The following is a 26,275-nucleotide window of genomic DNA, read 5'->3' on the forward strand; positions in this document are numbered from 1 at the left end:
TAAGAAGGAGAGTTGAAGCTCGAGAAGATTCTTGGTTTGAAGATTCCGGTGGATATGTTTACCAAGGGAGTTACATCAGACAAGCTAAAGCTCTGCAAGGCTTTAGTTGGTCTCTCAGAATGAGGATCTGGGAGGGGAGTCGCACTGACAAAGAAGATGTTTTTAGCACCGTCAATCCAAAGTTGAAGAAAAGGAGAATTGAAGACAATAAATGAGTCTTCAAAGTGGGAGATTGTTAGTTATTGAAGACTAATTATTATTTCCTAAAGTTAGCCGTGGTTATTTAGGGAAGAGGTTTCCTAAACCGGCTAGGATTTTTGGTGGCCAAGTTTGTAACCTATATAAATAGGTAATTAGGCCTTGTAGAATTGTATTGTGTAGAAAACGATTAAGAGATCGGTGAGAGATTTCTTGTATAGCATTTAGGGATAAAGCTAGGGTTTCTTTGTGATAGCATATTGGTGAGGAACAAGAGACAAGGATATGTCTCGGGTAATTGTTGCGGTGTAACCAAGGGTTTCTTGGGATTCACACGACGTTGTAATCGTTTTTCTTCATAGTGGATTTGAGTTGGTGCGGCTCAAAGTGGACGTAGACAATATATACAAGTTGTATGTATTGGTCGAACCACTATAAATCTTGTGTCTTGTGAGTTGATTCATCTTTCTCGTATTATTATAGTTGCTTATGCTTGGTTTACTTATTATTCATCATAATATCTCAAGATCCGTTATTCCGCGGTTATCAGTGATTCCATAAGAAAATCCTGACACACGTCTCCTTCTTGGAATCGCTACTTATCGTCAAGGACCAGATTTCCACACTTGACTTGGGTCTATCCATATAAAGACACAAATCCCTTCCCAGTGCAACAAGTCCATATCTATGTTTTTGCAGAACGTTTTGCATACAAGGAGGGGAAGTTACCAATCGAAACTCCTCTTTAGCCAAGTCAAATGCCACAATATTTTTGCATGAAATCCAATAAATAACACCATTCACATAGGTACCCACACCCCCGAACGTCGTCTCCACTCGATACGAAACTGTACCTATCGCCCTCCACCCACAACCACTGCCAAGTGTTTACACTTCGACATTTCCTTGCACGTATTTGACGTAATGGATTCTGACAACCTTGTACTCATTGGTTGACCCAACATACCCAAATCCACATGCTGTACGGTCATACATGTTAACCTTTCTTTTAGTTATACCAATATAATCTGGATCGATGTCATTTTTCTTCACAACTAGTTGAGGAAGATGAAGATATTTTCTGGTAAGGGGATTACAAATATAGATGGGATCTATAATGAAATTGTGGCGTTGAAAGGCACAAACCAAACCATTGCAGGAGCCAACTAAGTGTTTAGAAAAAGGTTTATGGAGCATAGGAGTATGATAGATCCTTGTCAGATTTTCACTGTAGATGTATTTCTCATCAATGCTAATCCTCACTTAGTTGTCTTCCATGGAAAAGTATAGCTCTGTGCACACTACAATCGTTAATGCAACAAGCAAAAAAGAGACTTGACTCCACCTTAGCAGCTAGAATGAGAGTAGCCCACGTTTTACAAACTAATTTGCAATCTAGAATAGATTCAACTGGAACCCGAGAAAAGATATCTAGTACCATATCCAGGGGAAGAGACTCCTCCATAGATCGTCAAACTAATGACACAAATCAAAAACCAAAAAGTTCAATGAATTAAATTGCCAACTCCAGTGCTTGATTGATGAAGAAAATCTAGCAAGTTTAAAGAAAAAAACTTTGGTGAATGAACTTTTCTACATTGCTAGACCAGCTTGTTATTACATAGTAGCCTTCAATGTTTCCTAAAGCAACACCGAGACTAAGAAAAGAAATCATATTAAACTAGGAAACAAAGCTGAACTACAAAACGATATCCTAAAAGGAAACAAATTTAACAAGAAAATCTTTGGGTTGGCGGTTTACTAAACTTCTTCTAGATATCTCAAAAGAAAATTACTCTCGCTGTCTTTCCTATAAAAACCCAAAGCATCAGTCTTATTCGTTATTCAATCCAAGAACCCAAAAACATGGCTTTCTCAAAACCTTCTTCTTCTGCTGCGATTTTCGTTGCTCTTTTGTTTGCTTTCATGGCTGTGTCTACAGCCTTAGATATGTCCATTATCAGTTACAATGAAAAACATGGTGTTGTGTCCAGTGATGAAAGAACAGAGAAAGAGTTATTAAATCTATACGAATCATGGCTTGTACGACACGGCAAGAATTATAATGCTTTAGGTGAAAAGGAAAGGAGGTTTGAGATATTTAAAGATAATCTTAAGTTTATTGATCAACATAATTCTGAAAATCATTCTTATCAACTTGGTTTGAATAGTTTTGCTGATTTGAGTAATGATGAGTATAAGAAAACGTATTTGGGTACTAACATCGATCAGAGACTCGGTAACCCTAAATCAGATAGGTATGCTGTTAATCTTGGGGATAAGAAGCTTCCTTAACATGTTGATTGGAGAGAACAAGGTGCTGTTGTTGATGTCAAAAACCAAGGAAGTTGTTGGGCGTTCTCGACTATTGCTTCGGTGGAATGTGTAAACAAGATTGTTACTGGAGATCTGATTTCACTATCTGAACAAGAGTTGGTAGACTGTGATACATCCTACAATCATGGATGTAATGGAGGTCTTCCGGATATTATGCGTTTCAGTTTATCATTGAGAATGCTGGAGTTGAAACCGAAGAAGATTACCCTTACAATGCTAAAGATAATGAATGTGATGTGAAGAAGAAAAACTCCCATGCAGTGACTATTGACGGGTTTGAACATGTGCCAGAAAATGATAAGAAGGCTTTGCAGAAAGCTGTGTCAAACCAGGTTGTTAGTGTTGCCATTGAAGCTGGTGGCCGAGATTTCCAACTCTACGAATAGGGTGTTTACACTGGAAGATGTGGAACAGCATTGGACCATGCTGTGAATGCTGTTGGAAATGGTACGGAAAATGGTACAGACTACTGGATTGTGAGAAATTCTTGGGGACCTGAATGGGGAGAAGAAGGTTACATCCGAATGGAGCATAATTTGGCGGACACTAACGAAGGAAAGTGTGGTATTGCAATGCTAGCCTCTTATCCCGTAAAGGCTCTAAAGCGGACTCCTGCAAACCCTTACTGGGGTTTCAGGAAATTTGGAGGCGTCCCTGTTTGAGCTGTCGGGTGTTTTCTTGTTCTTGGGACTTAAAAGTGGTGGAAACTGCTTGTTGTTTTTTTGGTTCTTTTTTTTGGGTAGACACCTGGGTTAAGTGGTATCCAGTTGATTATATGGTTTTTTTTTTTCTGATTATTAATTGTACTAACATTTACTTTTTCTTGTTTCCAAAACGGATGGCTCATTATCTTTGTCAATTTGCTTTGAAGTTTCAAGTTTCTGCTTGTAATTATTGTCTTCATTTCTACTACTTAATTCACTGAAAATGCTGATGAATTCTGATAACTAAAATAAATGATAAAAATATAGCCGGGTCTAATAAAGTGAGGAGCCTTAAATTATTTTTGAGTTGAATCGATAGAACACCAAATGTTGATGCTACTGCACCGTTTTCTGTGCCTGCTGATTGCTCTGTACTAAAACTCAAAATTGAGCCATTCCAGGAACGTCAATGTCTTTCTGTTGCACTTTGCTGCCAACCTCAAACCAGACCAGTGACAATGCAATCAAGCTGACAAATAACATGACCAGGTATCAGCTTCAACTCTTCTAATCCACGTTGAACCAGCTTTTCATTAAACCTCAATCTGTCAGACATTAGATCGAAGGTGTCAGTATTTGATCCTGTTAACGAGACATACACCTGATAGAATGCAATGGAAACATGCCTGCAAGGATGAATACAGAAACAAAGAGGCGTACCTGATCTTTATTCTTTCATTCAATGGAGATGTCTTCAATATGAGAAATCTTTTCCCACTCTTCCCCAGTTTAGAGCAACATCTTTCCTCCAATAGTGGACATGCTTTAATGGATAAGAAATTCAGTTTGGTAAGGCTTTGCATGGTTATCTTAGAAGGCAACTGCATCAGATTCTTGCACTCCCAAATCTCCAACTCCTCAAGTGATGAAAGATTTGCCAGCCACTCAGGTAGTATCGCTAATTCATCAAAGTTATCTATTTTTAACCTTGTTAGACTTGTGAGGTGTTGGATTTGATGGGGAAGAGAATTCAGTTTCAACCATCCACGGATCTCTAAGTTCCGAAGTTCGATGAGGTGTTGCATCCCCTCTGCTTCTGAAATTCCTTGAATTCTCAAAGACCAGAGGGAAGTGAATTGTAGCATTTCATTCTCAGAAAGAAGGCACTTTAAACCATTGCAATTTAGAATCTCCAATAATTTAGAATGCATGTTGGATATCCTTAAATTTTCTAGCATTGTGAGCACCCATCTATCTCAAAAATCCAGAGGGAAGGGAAGGAGGAGAATTGCTCTGCCGAAAAAGGAAATAATCCTGGAGCCTTAGAAAACCAACCAATTCTTATCATCTCGAGGTCCGTAACACGTTCCAAATCCACTGACAAAGAATTCCATTCTTCAGGGCATTGAATATGAAGTTCCCTCAGAGAGACTGATTCTTCTATTACTGAACAGTTAGGTGCAGCATATATGTTGTTCTCCTCCGCCGGATGAAAACCTCCAAATTTTGGGCAACCCCAAATTTCCAGATACTTAAGTGCAGGTTGCAATGTTTGTCGTGGTAGATACTCAAGATCTAAAATTCCATTCATTTTGAGGACATACGGAGATGTTAAGTTCGGTAGAATTGAACTCAATACCATGGCATTGCTGAGCTTAACCTCGAAATTCTTGAGAGATGGAAATGACAAAGTGGGCAACCTGCACAGTTTAGGACAAAGTTTGATGAATAACTCCTCGAGGCATGGGAAAAGATGAGAATTGCTGTTGTTCGAAGACGATGTTGCTGCTGACAACGACTCCGCCCATTCTTTCAGCTCGGGAAGTTTACATAGGATCAGCTTCTTCAAGTGAGGAATCTGCATGAACCCCACAATCTGCTCATTCCTGTTGCAGTTTCGCAGTTGGATCTCTGTCAAATTTGGTAAAGACGCAGAAATATTAGTCATCTCCATCCATGACGGAAGCTTTGCACATTTGAAACCATCAATTGTCAGACTTTTCAGATTACGGTGAGGCTGGAGCCCTTCCAATACTAGTTCAGGACTATGATAATTGTACTCCTCTTCCTGCTCTTGCTCCTCTTTGTCATCAGTATCACCAAAACCTCTACAACTCCAATTCAGCCCCAAGTGGCGAACATTTCGCTTCTCCATTAGATTTGCACTTAGTACTTCTTCAGTGCCACCCCTCACATTCTTAAGATTATATATCTGAAATGTTCCTTCAAGCAAGTTGAGACCTTTTAACACGCCGATCTCCGCTCCCTCTCTGATTATGTACTCAGGTAACGTTCTCAATTTAGCCATCCGTCCTAAACCTCTTGGTGTTTCTTCTCGGTGACCCCTATACTTGACATGTTCCAAATTGATCCAATTCCCAATGTCTTCTGGAAGCACGCAGTCCTTAAGATCCAAGTACTCCAAATTGTTGAGGTCTCTTAACTCTGGCAATTCCTTGATCATAGTATCAGAGAAGTCCAAGATCCTTTCATGCTTCAAAGCAACTCCAATATTTCTGGGCAATGCATCAAGTTCCATGCAAGATCGAAAATCTAGTGACCTCAAATTGGTACAAACAGTTATAGACTCGGGTAACTCTTTGATTCGTGTAAACGAGACGTCTAGCAACACTAACCTTCGCAAAGCACCTAAATCCCTGGGTAGCTCCTCAAAATGATTACAATTATGAAGCTTTAACTTTTCCAAATTAGAGCAAAAGGTAATCGACTCAGGTAAACACTTGACCAATGTTCTGGAGAGATTGAGGAACCTTAGATCTGTCAATGCTCCAACATGTTCATGCATCTCTTGCAAATTGAAACAGCACGAGAGATTTAATGTCTGCAAATTAGATAAGCTAGAGATAGATTTCGGCAGTTCTTGAATTTTTGAATTCTTAAGATAGAGGTGCCTTAAGTTTTTCAAAAACCCGATATCACTTGGAAGTGCACCAATGGATCTACAATGTATTACTTTGATATGGCAATCCTTAGGAAATGAGAGGTTAAGATACCGGAGATGTCTCAATCTGGCAATAGAAGTTATTAAGCTTTTACTTATGGTCAAGCCAGTCATATCTAGTACACGCAGGTGGCTATTCATACAAATAAGCTTAATATCCTTATGGCTTTGCTCAAAGAGAATAAAAGTGCGGACCTTTTTTGCAGCGTACAAGAGTTCTCGAAACGTTGATAAGTGTTCCTCTTCATATACCAAACCCAAACGGCGAACTTCAGAAACATCTTTCATCTGGATGTCTTTGACAAGCGAAAGTGAGCATTCATGCTTCCCAACACTTATTGCAAGATCATACAGAAGATCATGTGTCTTGCATGATTTGAGGTTTCCGCGAGCATCTTCTCTGCATCATGATAAAATGAGTTAGACAACAAATCATTGAAAAATTCATCCCCGACGTCTTCCATCAATTTTGTGTTTTCTTCACATGGTTGCAAGAATCCTTCGGCCATCCACAAATGAATTAAAAATTGTTTCTTAATTCTCCAATATTTCGGAAATATGGAACAAAAAGAAAAACATTGTTTCAGTATCAAATTAATGTTGTTTTGATCTTTTGATATGCCCGCGAAATTCTTATTTTGCGTGATTGAGACCCAGTCGCTTTCCGTGTTTTTAAGGTGCATAAGACCTCCTAGAGTTTTTGCCACCAGGGGTAAACCACAGCATTGTTTCGCAATCGTTCTTCCTATATCTGACATATCCGGATCGGACTCCAGTGCACCACCAGGAGCAAATGCTTTTTGCTTAATAATACACCAACAATCTTCATTCGACAAATGTTGTAAAGTGTACGGGGAAATCGCACCTCGAACAATTGATGCAACTTGGCTTTTCCGTGTAGTGACTAGAATTTTGCTCTCGTGAGCACCAACAGAAAGTAAACTTTTCAGTCTCCCCCATTGATGGACATTCTCGCTCCAGAGGTCATCAAGAACCAACAAATATTTCTTTCCGCTCAAAAACAGATGAACTTGACAAACCAATTCATTAAAATTCGGTACATCATCACATGTGTGTTTAATGATCGACTCGAGGATTACTCGCAGAAGCTTATTGGCATCAAAGGTATCAGCATCACTGTCAGAGACATAGACCCATATTCTTGGTTCAAATTGTGCCTTAATTAATGGGTCGTCGAAAACTTGTTGTGCCAGTGTGGTCTTGCCAAGACCTCCCGTACCCACGATAGATACAGTGGAAAGATTTTCATTAGACCATGACGACGAATTGATTAGCAAGTCTATTATTCTTGATTGATCATTTTTTCTTCTTATAACCTCTAAATCATTCACATAAGAAGATGTTTCTCGCTTCCGTCGCTCAGAGTTTTGTCTGTGAGCAGTACTAAAAGTACCAGCCGGCAGCAACTTAGACTTGATATCCGCATCATTAACAATTTTACTTAACTTCTGGTTTATCTTTTTGATTCAACGACCCATCTTCCATCCAAATATAAGTGGGTTGGAGGATTTTGAAACAAAGTCACATACCTTGTCTAGCTTTCCTATTGTTTCATTCTGCCGGCGCATGAGTTCATATGCAAAATCATCGAGCACGTCATCAGCTTCATAAGCAACATCTTTCAGCCTTATCAACCAAAAACTCACAGCATTTTCATGAACTTGCTTGGCTTCTGCATCCACAATCACTGTGAGTATCAACTCCAAAGTTTCTTGAAGATTTTTCAGCTCAGTTTTGAAACCTTTTGCTAAACGAATGTTTTTGATTATAAATGGAATCAACTTCTTCAAGATTTCAGTAACACTGTTAACCAGAATCCCTTCAATTATTGCCATTAGAACAGGATTCAGGAAGAATAAGATGCTCTAGAATGTGAATTTGAGTGTTCTGTGGATCAATTTAGGAGTTGACTAGTTACACTCCCCCGTGGATTTCCATCCACAAAAAATAAGATGAATAAAAATGGAAAAGACCTTGACTGGCATAGTCTGCCCATCATAAATGACTTCTAACTTCTAAGAAAGTTTTGCAAGTTGCAGCCACAAAGTCCCTACCAGGCTGCTTGTTTTCACACTTAATTACAGCTCTGTCACTCGCATGGTCACTCAGTGCTGCTTGCAACAAAAGAAGTGTTCCAGATTCTCTGATAAACCAGGTAATTTGTAAATCTAGTATTAAGAAGAAAATTACAGAACAAGCCCAAGAAATCAAATCCTCTGATGCAAACCATATCGACGTACATAGTGGTTTGGAATCGGATCCATGGCAAAGGATAGCAATATGAACTCCCATAGACGTTCTCAGGGTTTTGCATCAGCATTAACTGAGTCAAAACTCTGGAAGTGATGCAGAAGCCAAACCAACAATGCAACAAAACATAAAATTATCTAGCAGAATACAGGCAATTGAACTCATCCTCGTTAGTTCCATGAAAAATCCCACTGATATACAGATTATCTAGCAGAATACAGGCAATTGAGCTCATCGATCAATATACATAAAAGCACTACAAGGAATTCAGGGATTCATAAAATTAAACTGTATGCAAATACATTAAGGTTTAGTGAGTAAAAGCGTAGACAGCTGTGGTAATGTAGACAAGAAGTGCAGATGATACCAACGTAGTCAATGTTGCAACAGCACGAACAGCAGCTTTACTACCACAAGACAACAATCCTAACCTAATCTCGATAACATGCACCATTGACAACATCAGAAAAATACATCCCATAACGGATCCAACCGCTGACCCCAACATTCCAAACCTGAGGACCTTTATGTTGATGTGTGCACGTAAAGCTTCATCGACATCTTTACTATTCAGAAGATTGATAGCAAGTTTTAATCCTTGAGCAATTAAGCTAGAAAAGAGAAAGAAACTAAACGAAACCACTTCAAAAACTAAGAGCCGTTTAGCAACGTCAATACCAGCGTCACAAATATCTTTGTTCTCTAAACTATGCTGACCTGGTGTTGTTAATGATAAACCTACAAAAACTGCAATTGTGAATAGCGAATTTACATTTACTAAACCATCTAATGCTGTTACATGAACACTTGTTGTTGAATATGAGGCCGAATCTGATGTCGTTCTTGTCGGTTGTCTATCTGCATAATTGTCCCTTGGATAAGATTCAGAACTGTAAATAACAACAATAAAACAGCTTTAGACAGTGAAACAAAAATTGTTCTTCGATTTCTCAAGTGACCGAAAACTTAAAGCTTCTATTCAATGCTAAATTTTCACTAAATATGCTTGCTACTTTCAAAATTCTTGTTCAATATTCACAAATCAAGTTATGTGGTTGAAAATCTGTATCAAACCAATTGAACTATTACTAATCCAACTTTGTTGTCTCACTTCTGAAGGGTCAAACCAACTAAACCAAACAATTAGCTCACAGAACTGGTTCACCCAGGTTACCTGACGAAGTAATATCCTGAACCCTCATCTGAAGAGAGTGCAAATCACTCATCATTCACCATGTAATTTCATTTCACTCTTCCAAATTCCAACCAGGCAAGCTGTGATAGGATATAATCCCCACACAACACAGTGAGTCTACTAGACTAGGTAAGAGCTAGTAAAAAACGATTTGACTCAGTCAAATTGATAGCTGCAATATTTAGGTGAACTCGGAACTTCACATCATCCACACAATCTAGTTTACTCCACCTTTTTAATCCTAAACTCCAGCAAAATCACAGAATGTAATAACCAGAGTCAGCAAATTTACAGCTATGTTCTGTGACTGAGTTGACTCAGTATTTGACCGATTTATTCACTCTCACAATTCTAGATCAGTTGAATAAGAACAACAGTGAGGCTAATTCTTCTTCTGAAGCTCTGTTTCCATTTGTTGGTTACATTTAAAACAAAACTTAAAAGTGATGATAAATGAAATATGAGATAGATCTGGAGAGAGATAAGTAAAGAAAACACTTACTGATCTCCCATTGATGAATCTGTGAAGTTTATTCTTAGAATTGATGTATGAAGTCCAAATCTTCAATGTGTGAGATGACGTGAGCTGAATACTCTGTTTGATTGTTAGGGTTTGTAATAAGAAGGTGCAGAGAAAGGAAAGTGCCCAGGAGAAAGAGAGAAAGAGAGGAATTGTTTACGTAGAAGAGATTCTAAGTTTAAAAGTGGAAAGTTAGATAGAGTAGTGGAAACAGGTCGGTTGTACTAAATTACTATTAAATCACCTCTTTAATATTCCTAACTAACTTTCCACCTCCATTTGCTGGTGCTGCTTTCAGATTGCAACCAGGGTACGGTAAAAAAAAAAAAAAAACAACACGAAAGACTATGGGAGTTCAAACTTTGTTTTGATAGGTCAAGAGTGGTCCATGGTCAAATCTTAGTCCAACCATAACAGTTCATTCAAATCATTCCATGTTGTTTCCTACTTCCTACACTCAGTGTAACTGGGATTTAGAGTTGGATCATAACTCTGAAATTTGATTGATGCTTATAAAAATAGTCTCTTCTCGAATTATTTTTTCATGCAATTCATAACAAAAGGTTGTTAGGGAAAATATAATGGCAAAACTCAAGAGATTTTTTTCGAGTGATTTAGGTGTGCTTGGAATGGTTTTCTTTGTTTTTTTCGTTACTTGTCTATTGAGTGGCGTGAGTGGTGTTGATGATCAAAATCCGCATGGCCAGAAGAATTTCATAACGTGGAATGATTGTAGATTAAATTTAATGGAGAGGAGGTCTTTCTTGAATAATAACAATGGAACTAGAAAGAATAGAATGGGTTTGGATGTTATTGTTGTTGCAAAGGATGGTACTGGAGATTCTGAAACTTTACAAGGCGCAATCAACATGGTTCAGGTGGATAATACACGTCGAGTCAAGATCTTTATACGTCCTGGAATTTATAGGTAACAATTGTATACCAGTCAAAGTTCGTTTGCACATTAATTAGGAGAACCGTAAGTAGAGGTGTAAATTGGGCCGTGCCAACACCAACACCAACACAGTCCAGTCCAACACGTTAAAATTTGAGCCCAGCGCAGCACGTGATTTAGCTTAGGATGGCCCAACACGTTTTTGTTGGGCTAGCTTAATCAACACAGTGGCACATCACACCACGCGGCACGAAAAAACATGTGACACAACACGATGCAACATGCTAAGAAAGTACATCATAATATGCATGAAACGCTACAAAGTACATCACATTTTTTTATATTTCACAACAAAGTCTTTATTCGAGCTAGTTTTTGACATTTGGTCATCGTTAGATTGACTTATTTTTATATCAATGATATTATACCTAAAATATTTACTTTGAAAAATAAACGGGCCCGACCAAGCACAGCACGACACATCACGTTTATTTTTTAGGCACAACACAACATGGCACGCCTTAATCTCCGGCACAGCACAATACAACAAATAACACGCTAAGCACGTGATTTCGTGGGATGAGATATGCTGAGCCGACACGTTTTACACCTCTAACTGTATTTATGTACTTGTTTTTTTTATTATACAGAGAAAAGGTATTAATTCCAGAAAACAAGCCGTATATTTCATTGATTGGAATTGAACCTAACACGACAGTGATAACATGGAATGCAAAAGCTTCAGACAAGGATGAGCATGGTAAAGAAATAAGGACTTTCAAAACAGCTACTGTCAGTGTCGAATCTGATTACTTCTGTGCCAATGGGGTAACTTTTCAGGTATGCACATCGTGTGTGTATATATATATATATATAAAGAAGAAAGTTTTCATTTGTTTATATCCGAAATTGAAACTCAAAATTGTAATGCTTGTTTTGCAGAATACTATAGTTGCAAAGCCAAAAACGAAAAACATGCAAGCAGTTGCACTGAAAATAAGCGGGGATAAGGCCGTATTTTATAATGTGATGTTTCTTGGATACCAAGATACACTTTATGACCATCATGGAAGACACTACTTCTACAAGTGTTTCATCCAAGGAGCCATTGATTTCGTATTTGGGAATGCAAGGTCGCTTTATGAGGATTGCACTATCAACTCAGTAGCAAGAAGACACGGATATGGATTCATTGCAGCCTCTCATAGGAACTCGCCTGATGAAAATACAGGGTTTTCTTTCTTGAACTCGAGAATTCGTGGCAGGGGAAAAAACTTCTTGGGAAGACCATGGGGCAAGTACTCGCGTGCAATCTATGTCAAAACCGATATGGACAACATTATAAGTCCTGAAGGATGGAATGACTGGAAGGATCCGTCGAAAAGAAGGTGAGTATTGCAACATGCACCAAATTGAAAAAGAAAACAATTCTTTTAAAATTATATTAGTGCATTGATTATTTCTTAATTAACAACAAAATTATTTTTTATGCAGTACGGTTACATTGGGAGAGTTTCAATGCAGCGGTCAAGGATCAAATACACAAAATCGAGTGCAGTGGTCGAAAATATTCACCCAAGAAGAAATACAGCCATTTCAAGATAAGCATTATATAGATGGACAAGAATGGCTGGGAATATAGTGAGCCTCCATTCTCAACAAATAATCCTTTGGCACCAGAATTAATATGAATTAGGCTAATTGCATGTTTTCTTCGTATGAATGAATATAGACACATATTTATATTTAGTTAACGTTCTCCGGTGAAAATTTGAAATCAGATTATGTTTTTTTTTTTTCCTTTTATTATAAGTCAAAACTGTAAGTGCAAATTAATCTATTTAGCTTGCTGTCTTTATCATGGCGTATGTTATAATCCAAAATCATGCTTTCAGTACCTCTCACTGGTAAGCCATCTTGTTAGCCAGCCAGCAGAGCCTTGCTATGAGAAACACAGCCCAAGGGGCAATAAGTTCATGGAATGACTAGATCTTAATATGGAAATCGAACTCTTATTATAAACTCCATCCTTTTGCGTTCATTCTGTACATTTGATCTTGCATTGATAGTTTATCTAATTCATGTCTCAGATGGCCCATGGGAGTGAATAATTATAGGCGGTTTTTTTTCTTTCCGTCAATATCAAATTTCCTTACCATCTAATTCATGCAGAATACTATAGTTCCCTTGTTCGCTGAGAATTTATTGCATCTACCCCATTGATTTTCCAGCTCGGTAGGGTGACTATTTTGTACCCTTGGATGCCATCTATTCGTACATGGAAAATATTACCTCTTAGCCGGGATAGTATGTCCCTAAAAGGGAGGCAAGCCCAACATGAAGACATGGGGATTAAAGCCCAAGTCCACTAAGAAAGTATTCATTAGATGGAAAGTACAAGGGAAGAATTAATAGGAAAGACGGGGTTTTATTAGAGAAGGAATGACATTAGCAATAATTATAGAATTTTAGGACACATGGCATGATCTCATAAAAGGAAGGGTTTTTTGGAAAGTCTATATAAAGAAGGACAAGGTACAATGGAAATGCAACTCTCTCTCTTACTATGCTTAGCAAAAGTAAGGTCATTTAGTTAGCTAGGACGGGTAAGACCTAACGAGAATTTGGGTATTAACATTTGGCGACCACACCCGGACGCTCGTGCCTAGCTCACCATGACACACACAGAAGGCGCTAACTCAGGCGCGATAGAGAGCCCAAACATCCCTCAACTCAATCAATAAAGCGAGAGGGTGGGGATAGTGAAAGACCCGATCACACAAGTAAGAAAACCAGGTACCACGCGTGAAGAAGACGAACAACAGGAAACTGAGGAAGCGCCGCCCACCCAGCCTTCCCTCAAGGAGCTGCAGAAGGAACTGGAAGACCACGTACGCAGGGAACAAGAAATAAGAAAACTCATGAAGGCAGCCAATGCCGAAAAGAGTGCCAAAGAAACAGCGGAGAAGGCAGAGGAAAAAGAGGAAGAACTTGTGGCTATGACGCAAGAGGCGATGGCAACATACTTAGAGGCGAATTATAGAGTCGTAAAGCAAGACAATTACAACTTCATGGCGAGTCCTTATTCCTCTGAAATAACATAATATCAGTACCCAGAGGACAACACCTCGCCTAAATTCAAGGTCTATAATGGTCAAGGCAACGAAAGGGATCACCTCAGTCGGTTCCTATCCGCTATGAATGATCGCGCAACTGATGGGAAACTATGTCTGAGAGAGTTCTCAAAGTCGCTAATTGATACTGCATTCACTTGGTACGATAACCTGAAGTCGGGAAGCATCAGTTCGTGGTCGACCATGTCCACTCTCTTCCTCAGAAAATTCTACTCCGCAAAGAGGAAAGTCACAACAATAGACTTGAGTAAGTGCAACCAATGCTCAGGCGAGGAGATAGGAAAATACATCGCCAGGTTCCGCCTGCTCACCCTCGATTGCCATGAGGATGTCAGGGAAAAAGAACTAGTGGAAATTTGCGTACGAGGAATGACCCCATCCTTTAAGAAAAGCTTGGTCAACTTCCGCTTCCCCACATTTGTCAACTTAGAGGAGGCATCCGCAAGAATCGCTGACTGTATCGAGGAGCCAAACTCAGATTACATTTAGCGAAATTCGGTGAACACCGTATCAACCGCGCCCAGAAATATCCATGCAAATAACGGCCGAGAGGGTTGGGGAACACAGACACTGCCACCGCCCTTGTCCTGCATCAAAGAACAAATTATGGGATCATTAGAACAATGGATACAAACAAGGAAATCCAACTTCCACCGACGAAGACGGACCCCAGTATTGTTGACACAAATGACGCCAGGTATTGTCATTACCACCGTAGATTACAACATCCTACGATTGATTTCTTCAACCTTCGGAGGATGTTCCAGAAAAAGTTGAACATAGGTGAGATTGAGATGAACAATCCTGAAGGTAGAAAACGACCCGACACCAAATCATGATGCTCTCCCACGATCCGAGCAGGGATGTTTGGAAGCCGTGGGATGACGAGGAGGAAGAAGTGTGCGAAGCCGAGATGGAAAACCCAGCTTTCCCAAACACAGACAGTGTGGCTGGCCAGTTCGCTAAAACGGTGTTATCTCAACAATTCTTCTACTCCCTTGGCTTCAGCGAAGACCAAATTAAAGAAGCATCCAAGGCTATAGCCACCATAGAGGCAGGAAGGCCATGTGGTCTTCTCCTCAAGGAAGCGATTGTATTCAAAAACGAAGATATCTGATATCCGGGAGAACACCTCAGGCCTTTGTATCTCATAGTGCACATCAACAGGAAATCGCTAAAAAGGGATTTCATCGACGGGGGCGCGTCCTTAAACCTAATCTCACTACACACACTAGAAGTCCTAGGCGTGCAACGGTCTGCCATCAGAATGCGATCTGCAACAGTGAAAGGGTTCGGAGGCCACGTTCAGACAGCTATTGGAATCGTCAGCTTGGTCATGAAGGTTGGTCCCATTCGAGGGCCAACAACATTTTACGTACTGGAGGATGACACTACGTTCCACGTGTTACTAGGGCGAGGATAGTCACTTAATCACAAGGTGGTCGCGTCGACATACTACCAGTGCGTGAAGACTAATATAGGTGGAAAGAAATACCGGATCCCCGCTACGAGTAACCCCTTCGAGCCAGAAGAAGCATACATGGTAGACACAATCTTCTATGTTGAACCCAAAAACGAAGACGAGATACCAGAAGTGCAACTCATCCCATTACCAAAGTGGGGGGAAGAAGAGAGATCAAAGCCAACCAATTCTGTATTCAGCCCGTCAAGGCTGGTGTTTCCAACAGAGAAAAAGAGGAAGAAAGGTGAGCAGCTCGGTTTTTAACGTTTCTCCAAGCCGAATGGGGGACATGTGTACCGCTTATAGCAATTAACCAAGGGAGCATCCGCGAGCACACAAGATTGCGCTGACATACCAATGAACGGAGCGAAAAATCCCGATGAAAGTGCCGAACAGAGACTTTCAGAGCTTCCTTACAGCACGATCGATTATGAGGATCTACGAAACCAATCAGTAGATACTATCACCAAGGGTGCCGAAAGAACGAACGTCAGGAGACCTCACTACGGATGAAATGGAGGAAGTTGACACAGGGACACAAGGATACAAGCGCCTTATAATGATAAGCAAGAGTTTTGACAGAGAAAAGAGGGAAACCTTGATTGCGCTACTTAAAGATTACAAGGATGTGTTCGCCTACGATTATGACGAAATGCCGGGTCTGGACAGTGACCTCGTGGTACATAATCTCGGAGTATCACCTGAATTCAAACCTGTGAAACAGAGGATCAGGGAATTCCCAAGAGCCACTGCTCTCGCGATAAAGGAAGAAGTGAAACGACTACTTAAAGCCAAGTTCATCAAGCCCATCCATTACCCTACCTGGCTAGCAAACATTGTACCTGTAACCAAGAAGAATGAGAAGGTCAGGTGTTGTGTGGATTATAGAGACCTGAATCGAGCTTTCCCGAAGGACGACTTCCCGCTGCCAAACATTGATATGACGTTGGACGCGACAGGGAGAAAATGAAGGTATTCCTTTATGGATGGATTCAGAGGATACAAACAAGTAAATTTGGATCCCTCAGACGCCAAGTAAACCGCCTTCCAAACCCGTACGGCAATTTCTATTATGTGGTAATGCCATTTGGCTTGAAAAATACCGGTGCCACATACCAACGGGCCATGACTTTCCATTTTCCACGACTTATTGCACCATACGGTGGAGGTGTATGTCGACGACATCGTGGTCAAGATGCAAGAATCCGAAGACCATATCCCAATCCTGAAAACAGCCTTTGAGAGGTGCAGATAATTCAAACTCAAAATGATCCCCCTCAAGTGCGCCTTCGGAGTGACATCGGGGAAGTTCCTAGGCTTCATAGTAACCAACTAAGGAATCCGAGTGGATCCGAGAAAAGTAAGAGGCGATCACAACTAGAGCTGGCAAACAAGCCGAAACCCGCGGGTTAACCCGTGCCCGGACCGTGAAAACCCGAACCCGGACTGGCTGGTTTCTAAACAAGCCGGGTTAGGGTTGGAGAAATGGTGACCCGTCGAGAAACAGGTTAACCCGTACCGTGAAACCACGGTTTAACCCGTGAACCCGCACTTCATACGTGTCGCCTCTCCTTCACTGGATTAATCGACCGAGAGGATAAACTCTCATTTATATTTTCTTCTTCTTCTCGTTTCTTTCTTCTTCTCTTCTTTCTGTTTTTCACCTCTGGTGAATTCTTGTGAGGGCTCTGAGGTGGTGAGGTTGGGATAATTAGACAAGAGTCATGGGTTGTTGCTGGAGGTGGTCTTGTTCTTGGCTGAACAAGGAGAGAAGAGGAAATATTAAATCAATGAAGATATGAATTAGAGTTTATAGAGTTGGATGATGTTATGAAGATTTAGAAGATAAATTATGAAGTTATTGTTGTTGAAGATTCATGAGTAGTTTTTTAATTTAAGCCTTGAAGTTGATTCAGTGACGAATCATTGAAGAATCAATAGTTAGGGTTTTCTGTAATTGATCGAGAATTCAATTAAAGGTGAATAAGAAGAAGTTAGAAGATGAGTTTGTTTTTGATTGGTATTTGATGTAAATGGTGGAGTTATCCTGAAAAATTGATTAAGAAATTGCAGATTTAGGGTTCCTCATGTTCTTCCCCAATTTATAAATTAGAGTTTCTGAGGGTTGCTGATTATGAGACTCAGATCGAGACAGAAGAAGGGTAGAGTTGGTTTTGGTAGATGGTGGTGATCTTGAGATGAATTCTGAGTCAGGTCAGAGTAAGAAGAATCTAATTCAATTGCTTGAGTTGGATTGGTTTGAGGTAATTATTCTTCTCAATCGAATTAGTAAAGTTATTTATGTATGTTGTCGAGACTATGTGGTTGTTGATGAACCAGGATTTGAGATGAGTATTTAAGATATTGTATATATGTTGAACTGATACTTGGATGTGCATGTTGTTAGGTTGAACTGCAGTTATTAGCGCAGAACTGAAGTGAGTTAGTATTAGTAATATGCCTGGTGTGATCGAATTACTAGTAGTATTGTTGAATGAGGTATGCCTTTGTTTGTTGATAATTCTAATTGAAGTATATATGGTCCCGTGGATGTAATTGCAGTTGTTGATGATAATTCTAATTGAAGTGTATATTGTTGAATGAGGTATGCCTTAGTAACTCATATTTTTGCAATTTTAGTAAATCATTAGATTGATTGATTGTTTTATGCATTATTGCACAGTTTCTGTTTTACTCATTGGTTAGACGGACCATTAACAGAAGTAAATGTAAGACAATATGGATTGGTGGTGGCCAGACAAAGAAATTGATGCTCTTGTTTATCCTCAAGGAAGACGGTAAACCCTCAAATCCAAATTATGTTTGCTTATCTGATTTCTCTTTCTGAAAACATAGTAAATTAGCCACCGATTCTGCAATCTTTGATTATTGATCATCTTAGCATCTAAGCACGAGAAGAGGCTGAAAAGGTACGAGTTTGATGAACTTTATTGACATCATTAGTTTACGAAGAATTATAAATAAAAGACGTAACTAGAAAATTCCTCACAATTTTATGAGATGGTTAATTGGCATTCTTCATTTGTTTGGTTTATTAATAGTTTCTTATGCATTGAGATTGAGTTGAAATTCTTTACATACTTCTGCAGGCCAAAGAAGGTGATGGATCCACAACACTTTCAATGGTCAGTAGATCATCCTTCCCGTTTGCATTCCTTTTTTATTTAATTTTTTCCGCCTTAATTATGACCTACGACAAATTGCAAAAATATGAGTTACTGGTGTGATCGAATTACTAGTAGTATTGTTGAATGAGGTATGCCTTTGTTTGTTGATAATTCTAATTGAAGTATATATGGTCCTGTGGATGTAATTGCAGTTGTTGATGATAATTCTAATTGAAGTATATATTCTAATTGAAATTGATTTTCATCTCTGTTTTTATTTCTTTAAAGAGTGGAAGATGATTTGGTTAAATGGGATTGTTCTTGTTTGGAAAAAGGAGAGAAATAGAGAGCTATTGATGGCAGTAAGAGTTGGTGACTAAAATGGCAAGGTTCGTGCTTGGAGGGTGGTTGAAAAATTGTCTCAACAAAATCCCTTGTGATTTGAAGGAGCTAATGCACAGATTCTTCTGCAACATTTTTGTAGTATGTTTTAACTGGCAGTACTCAGTTCTAGCCATCACGGGGGTTGAACATCTAAAATGGTATTGCACTCTGAATTTTATTATCTAGTTTTGTAACTAAATGGTGTCATTTCTTGTAAAGTTATCTACTAATTCTAAAAGGGGTTGGTGACTGATTCTTTTATGTTTCCCGACTAACTAATTTTTTTTTATTTTGTATATAAGTTGGCTCAACTGAGGGAAGAGTTGGTGTCCATCATTTGGATTTGGATGATTCTCAGCAAGAGAAAAACTTCACCTTCAAATGTATAGAATTCTTGCTGCGATTGAAGCAACAATGGGTTGAGCTGAAAATTGACTGATTAGATGTATGTTAGGTGTTATAGGGAAGGATTTGGAAGGATTTGTGTTTGCTTATTGTAATACTTGTGTTTGATCTTTGTAATTTGTCCTAAATTAACTTAATTAAAATTTGATTTGATTTTTAATCTAACAAGCCGGGTAACCCGTGAACCCGCAAGTTTTACCCGTTACGGGCACGGGTTGAAGAAATGACTACCCGTGAAGAATATCAACCCGCGGGTTTTGGCCCGTATTAACCCGAACCCGTGTAACCCGTAACAAGCCTGCCCCGGCCCGCCCGTTTGCCATCTCTAGTCACAACGATGGCACCGCCATCTAGTACTAAAGAACTACAAGCTTTCATAGGGCGGATATCGTACATATGGCGTTTCCTTCACAGTTTGGCAAGGATGATGACCGTGTTCCTTCCTCTCCTGAAAAAAGACACACCCTTCATGTGGGGGAAGCACAATGCGTCGCGTTTGAGAAGCTAAAGCAATGCCTTGTTAGCCCAAGAATCCTTAAGCCCCCAATACGAGGAATCCCACTCTACCTCTATACGGCTTTCACCAATTCGGCAATAGGCGCGGTCCTCGCGCAAGACATTGGAGGAGACGAACTGTCACCTATCTATTACGTTAGCCGGTTCTACGAGACGCGAAATTAAGGTACCCGCGCATAGAGCATGCGTGTTTAGCGTTCATGTATGCAAAACAGAAGTTGAGGCCCTACCTCTTGACACATGAGACTATCGTGGTGGCGGCAGCGAACCCTATAGCCTATCTAGCCTCAAAACCTGTCCTAACAGGAAGGACCGACCGATAGCTGCTACAGCTATCGGAATTCGAGCTCAAATATCAATGCCCGAATGTGGTGAGAGGACAAGCAATAGTTGATCTCATGGAGATGTTCCCGGCAGAAGGTGATGACGCGGTACAAGAATATATACCTGGAGAAGTGGCGACCGCCGACATTGACAAGCCTTGGACCATGTTTTTCGACGGGTCATCATATGGTACTGTCGGGGGAGCCTGGGTGGTATTCGAAACTCCGCAAGGAGAATTGCTTTCGTACTCGTTTAAATTGGACTTCCCATGCAGTAAAAATGTTGCGGAATATGAAACTTTGATTTTGGGACTGCGAATGGCTAAGGAGATCAATATGGGAAGTGTGGAAGTCAAAGGTGATTCAAGACTCGTGACAAACCAAGTGAATGGTGACTTTCATGTCAAAGAGCCGCATTTAGCGCCCTACCGGGCAGAGGCCCAAAGATTGATGAACCAAACAGGGTCGACCCTGGATCATACCGGCAGGGGTGGAAACAAGCGCGCAGACGCTCTAGCGAACCTGGAAAGCAAAGTGCAATTGAACGGCGAGGAAGAGCGAACCGTCACAATAAAGAGAAAGGAGTTACCCAACACTTGGAAAGAAGACTTGTCCTTTGAAGAAGCAGATGATTGGAGACGAGTGTATATCGACGATCTGACCCGGGTGGACGAGGGACGAGTGATACCCACCCAAGACTTGAAACAATTCTTCGTGATCCAGGGAACCTTGTATTACATGAAAGCCGGAGGATCTCTCGCGAGGTGTGTGAATAAAAGGGAAGCTGAGAAGTTTCTCCAGGAACTGCACGCGAAAACGTGTGGACAAACTGGCGTTGTTCACCTCTACAGAAAACTTCATACGAAGGGCGTGTACTTTCCAAGCATCTCGACTCAATCATCAGCGGTCCAAGACAACTGCGCCGATTTCCAAGCACCACCACAACCAGCGGAAGTCTGCACCATCGAAGAAATAGATTGGAGGCAACCCTACTTCGATTTCATCCAGCACGGGAGATTACTGAGAGACAGACAGGCGGACCTTAAAGTCCAAAGGAAAGCGGCGCGTTTCTTCATACACGAAGGCGTCCTTTATCGCAAAAGCTATGGTAACGCCGCACTACGGTGTCTGTCAATCAAGAAGCGGTAGAAGTCATGACCCGGTCCCACAATGCAGAACATCAAGGAATACGGAAAATTTTCCTACAGCTATACGAAGGAGGATTCTACTGGCCAACTATGGAGAGTGATACTGCGGAACATGTCCGCAAATGCTTACACTTCCAGACTCTTGGAAACCTGATCCAAGCACCTCATACCCTGCTACGAAGCATCGTAACACCCTGGCCATTCCATAGTTGGGGACTTGATCTCGTAGGACCGATCATCCCAATGTCCTCAAAGCGTCACAAATACATAATAACAGCCACGGAGTACGCGTCCAAGTGGGTTGAAGCAATACCCCTAAAAGATTACGCAGGAGATACAATAGCCGCGTTTATCAAGGAGTACATCATATGCAGTTTCGGCGGCCCCATGATAATTAGAGAAGATAATGCAAAGTCGTTTGTAAACAAGGACGTGATCGAATTGCTCTGTCAATACAACACAAGGATGCACACGTCAACTCCTTATTATCCCAAAGGGAATGGGCAAGTGGAAGCAACAAATAAAACGCTCATCTGCATCCTTAGCAGAACAATGCATGATCATCATAGAAAATGGCACGAGCAGCTGTCATTGGCACTCTGGGCATATAGAATCTCAAAGCGCATCTCCACAGGAGCATCACCTTATTCACTAGTCTATGGAGAAGATGCAATACTACCTGTAGAAATAGCGGTCCCGTCTCCAAGAATAGCAATGGCTAGCTACAGTACACCCGATGAAATAAGTCTCTTCACTCATTTAGATACATTAGAAGAGAGGAGAACACGAGCAGAGAGATTCGCAGAAGCTTATAGAAAGCGTGCAGCTAATTACTGCAACTAGAGCGTAAAGGAAAGGACATTCAAGGTGGATGAGTTGGTCTTGAAAATCGCCCCTCATGTCCAAAGAAACGCCAGCGCTGGGAAGTTCGATGCGAATTTGGAAGGTCCCTTCATGATAAGGAAAGTGGCAGAAAGCGGATACTACAAGCTCAGACGTAAGAACGGAACCAAAGTCAAAACGCCTATCAATTGCAAGTGGCTGAAAAAAATTTATGCATAAGTCACATCATGTAAACATCCATCCAGATCAATAAAAGTAAGTTTGTGAAAATGGTGCATCTACAAAAGGTCTCAGGGAAGCCAAAGGCGCCTGATTGACTGACAAATTCACAAAATGTCTCGGGCAGCCAAGGGCACCCGATTGACTGACAAATTCAGAAAAGGTCTCAGACAGTCAAAGGAACCTGATTGACTGACAAATTCACAAAAGTTCTCAGGCATCCAAAGGCGCCCGATTGACTGACGAATTCACAAAAGGTCTCAGGCAGCCAAAGGCGCCCGATTGACTGACAAAAGGTCTCAGGAAGCCAAAAGCACCCGATTGACTGACAAATTCACAAAAGGTCTCGGATAGACAAAGACGCCCGATTAACTGACAAATTCACAAGAGGTCTCAGGCAGCCAAAGGCGCCTGATTGACTGACGAATTCCAAAAGGTCTCGGATAGCCAAAGGCACCCGATTGGCTGACAAATTCACAAAAGGTCTCAGGCATCCAAAGGCGCCTGATTGACTGACAAATTCACAAAAGGTATCCGGCATCCAAAGGCACCTGATTTACTGACGAATTCACAACAGGTCTCGGACATCCAAAGGCGCCCGATCGACTAACAAATTCACAAAAGGTCTCAGGAAGCCAAAAGCGCCCGATTGACTGACAGACTGGACCTTTCAACAAAAAAAACAAGGGGGGGGGGTGGCGCGTTTTACTAAGGCCCACACCACCCAAGACCCATTCACTAAAGAGGGAGGAGTAGGCGCGTTTTACTAAGACCCACCCCATCCAAAACCCATTCACTAAAGAGGGGGGAGTAGGCGCGTTTTACTAACACCCACCCCACCCAAAACCCATTCACTAAAGAGGGGGGAGTAGGCGCGTATTACTAATGCCCGCCCCCACCCAAGACTCATTAACTAAAGAGGGGGGAGTAGGCACGTTTTACTAACACCCACCCCACCCAAAACCCACTCACTAAAGAGGGGGGAGTTGGCGTGTTTTACTAACACCCACCCCACCCAAAACTCGTTCACCAAATAGGGGGGTAGGCACGTTTTACTAACACCCACCCCACCAACATCCTTTCAAAAAAAAAAGATAAGGACGTAGGCGCGTTTTACTAACGCCCAACATCCTTACAAAAGAGGGGGGAAGTAGGCGCGCTTTACTAATGCTCGCCTCAATCAATACTCTCTCGATAAAGAGACGAGGGAGAAAGCGCGTATTATTAGGGCGTCAACCCTCTTTTATCAGTGGTAACCCCCTCACAAAAGAGGGAGGGACTACGCATAATCTCCTCACACAAAAAGAGAGATAGAGAGAAGAAAGAGGGAAGAAAACAACACTCCAACTCAAAAAGCAAAAACTACTCATACTGATTCAAAACTATTCATACTGATTCAGAACAAACATAAAAGGATAACCAAGCGTCAATAAAAAGACAACCCTACAAAAGGACACGCAACCTAATCGTCCATTAATGCCCGACAACGAGCAATATGCGCATCCAAAGCTTCCGCCATCACACTGAGCAGTATCCAAGAGAATATCCTGATCAGGTTCATGCACTAAATGATGGATGTCCTGAATAACTTTACCCTCAGACTTAGCTTCACGAGCAAGCGAAAGAGTGTCCTCATGATCATCGTACTCTTTACGAACTTTATCCTAACGAATTAACCGAAGCGTCCACAACAAACATGCTTCTTTTTTTAAGACTAATAAACGCGCCAATTCGTCCTCGAGATAGGGGTGAGGTACGAGCGTTGATGCAGCCGCTAAGGTCAGTGTGTGCATAAGAAGCGGTAAGGCTATGTGATCGGAAATCCAGAGATGGCAATCGGAAATGGAGCGATCTATGGTAGCCATCAACATCACGGAATCTGCGAATAATTGATTAGCCGCGTCACGGGCACTAGTAGCTTCGTTCATCGCTCGCTGGATCTCTAATGGCGCGGGTCCCGATGGTTCAGCTTGTCAACCGATCTGGTATACCTCATGTTGAAGCCCGAAGTCCTCACGCTTGTCATCTCTATTTTCCTCCCTTTGTTTCTCAAGCACCTCGATTTCAGACTTCGCAAGCAGAAGGCGCTTCAGTTCACAACGTTTAAACCTCGCCGAAACCAACATGGGAATGGGCGCCAAGGATAACACATATCCGTGAAGAGAGTTTGGCCATTCAGGCAATGCGATTGACCAAAAGAAGGAGAATGAAATTAAACTAGTAAGCATACTAGGGGGAAAAACTGTATATAAAGGTGAAGGGCGTGACTCATGATGCAGTTATCATCCATACCCTCCTTCCTTTACACGTGGAGATACGTGTCAATTCACTTTGAAAATGAAATACAGGAGACGATGCCTCCCCAAGCAGCACCAGGGTACCTTCTAGAGGAAAGGAAAACCTGAAACGAGCCCTGGGGACTCAAAGATCAAAGACCAGCACGGCAATACCCACAACACAAGAAAGGGAAAGTAGCAACAGGGAAAAGAAATATAGGGAAAGTAATAAATAACACTAATATCGAAAAGAAGTTCACAAGAGACGGAATCTCAAAACAAATGTACGAAGGAGAATTGCATTATCTTTTGTGGTGTTGGATCTGTTTGTAATGTGAGACGCGATCAAGGGAGGATTTGGTAAACACAAAAGAGAAAGGAGTTAACGCGTCCAGTTTTAAGTTAAAAGCAGAAGAAGCTGGAGTAATTTGTGGGTCGGGTTCGTTTACAGTAGGCACGCTCAATATTCTCTCTATACATCACCTGCATATTATGGTCACGAATTACATACAAAATAGACGAGCTGTAATATATCTACTTTACAGGGAAAAGAAAACACCCGACTTGCATAATTCGAAATCTATAACAAAATTCGAGTGGGGAAATATCTATGGTAGTTGAAGAAATGTCAAACAAGAGATATAGACAATCAGAAAAAAGTTGTATATTCCAGGTAGATGAAGTGAAGAGTTACTAAAAACTTTCCTACGACAAACCCGCGGCTATTATCTTTTAATTATCATGCAATGATAGGCTGATGCTTTCAGATTGAAAATTTCATGGATACACACATAGTGGATTAATGCCTATAGAAACTCAATGTAAGGGAGATACATAAGGGTGTAAAAGTAACAGAAGTATTAAAAGAACCTAGAGAAAATCAGGCATATACATGCGAGTAGAGTTGTTATTCGAATAGAATGCATCAATGGAATAGAGGAAGAAACTAATTTCTCAAATAACAAATCAACATGGACTAGATCTAATATTCGTCCACGAAACGTTAACGGTATATTCATCTACTTCCATTTTTGTTAATCACGTATAACATGAATAGTCTTCGGTCTTCATAACCTGATCATGGGCCAAAAAAAGAAGAAGGGAATGTATTTTTCATTCAAACTTCGAAATTGGAGAACTTTTGGATTTCAATGACCGGTCATGAATGAATAGATGATGTTTAGGAGATGGGATACATATGGCCAATATTTAAATACATAGCTGATTTTTTTTTAATTGGAATTTTGTGGAAATTGGAACTTATTGGCAGGGAGAGTTGACTGCAATATTTAAACACGTAGCTGATTCATTATGCTGCAGTAAACCACTTGGGAACACATTTATTTTATAGGCAGGGACGCTTAACTGGGTGTTGAACCATGGTTCGGCATTTGCCAGGTTTCAAGCGTATAAGG

General features: G+C 40.8%; 3 protein-coding genes, 1 long non-coding RNA gene and 1 pseudogene across 4 annotated transcripts; 3 read left to right on the plus strand and 2 right to left on the minus strand.

Annotated features, from left to right (window-relative positions):
* The first annotated feature begins 2,109 nt into the window (after window positions 1-2,109).
* Window positions 2,110-4,279, plus strand: LOC113329613 (annotated as a pseudogene).
* A 107-nt stretch (window positions 4,280-4,386) lies between these two features.
* On the minus strand, window positions 4,387-7,997 carry LOC113329870 (putative disease resistance protein RGA1). Its single transcript, XM_026576693.1, has 3 exons — window positions 7,692-7,997; window positions 6,784-7,574; window positions 4,387-6,541 (listed from the first exon to the last, which is right to left on the minus strand). The coding sequence occupies exons 1-3, from the start codon at window positions 7,995-7,997 to the stop codon at window positions 4,411-4,413; spliced, it is 3,228 nt and encodes a 1,075-aa protein (XP_026432478.1). The 3' UTR covers window positions 4,387-4,410.
* A 579-nt stretch (window positions 7,998-8,576) lies between these two features.
* LOC113330057 lies at window positions 8,577-10,316 on the minus strand. Its single transcript, XM_026576922.1, has 2 exons — window positions 10,110-10,316; window positions 8,577-9,302 (listed from the first exon to the last, which is right to left on the minus strand). The coding sequence occupies exons 1-2, from the start codon at window positions 10,118-10,120 to the stop codon at window positions 8,723-8,725; spliced, it is 591 nt and encodes a 196-aa protein (XP_026432707.1). The 5' UTR covers window positions 10,121-10,316; the 3' UTR covers window positions 8,577-8,722.
* A 557-nt stretch (window positions 10,317-10,873) lies between these two features.
* Window positions 10,874-12,414, plus strand: LOC113329871 (pectinesterase QRT1-like). Its single transcript, XM_026576694.1, has 3 exons — window positions 10,874-11,055; window positions 11,673-11,862; window positions 11,965-12,414. The coding sequence occupies exons 1-3, from the start codon at window positions 10,874-10,876 to the stop codon at window positions 12,412-12,414; spliced, it is 822 nt and encodes a 273-aa protein (XP_026432479.1).
* Window positions 12,415-18,331: 5,917 nt separating this feature from the next.
* Window positions 18,332-19,541, plus strand: LOC113329520. The gene is made up of 4 exons (XR_003349924.1): window positions 18,332-18,416; window positions 18,729-18,764; window positions 19,035-19,288; window positions 19,433-19,541. It is a non-coding gene; the product is annotated as an uncharacterized LOC113329520 (long non-coding RNA).
* Window positions 19,542-26,275: the final 6,734 nt, after the last annotated feature.

Source organism: Papaver somniferum, unplaced genomic scaffold (assembly GCF_003573695.1).
Source record: "Papaver somniferum cultivar HN1 unplaced genomic scaffold, ASM357369v1 unplaced-scaffold_117, whole genome shotgun sequence".
Taxonomy (NCBI): domain Eukaryota; kingdom Viridiplantae; phylum Streptophyta; class Magnoliopsida; order Ranunculales; family Papaveraceae; genus Papaver; species Papaver somniferum.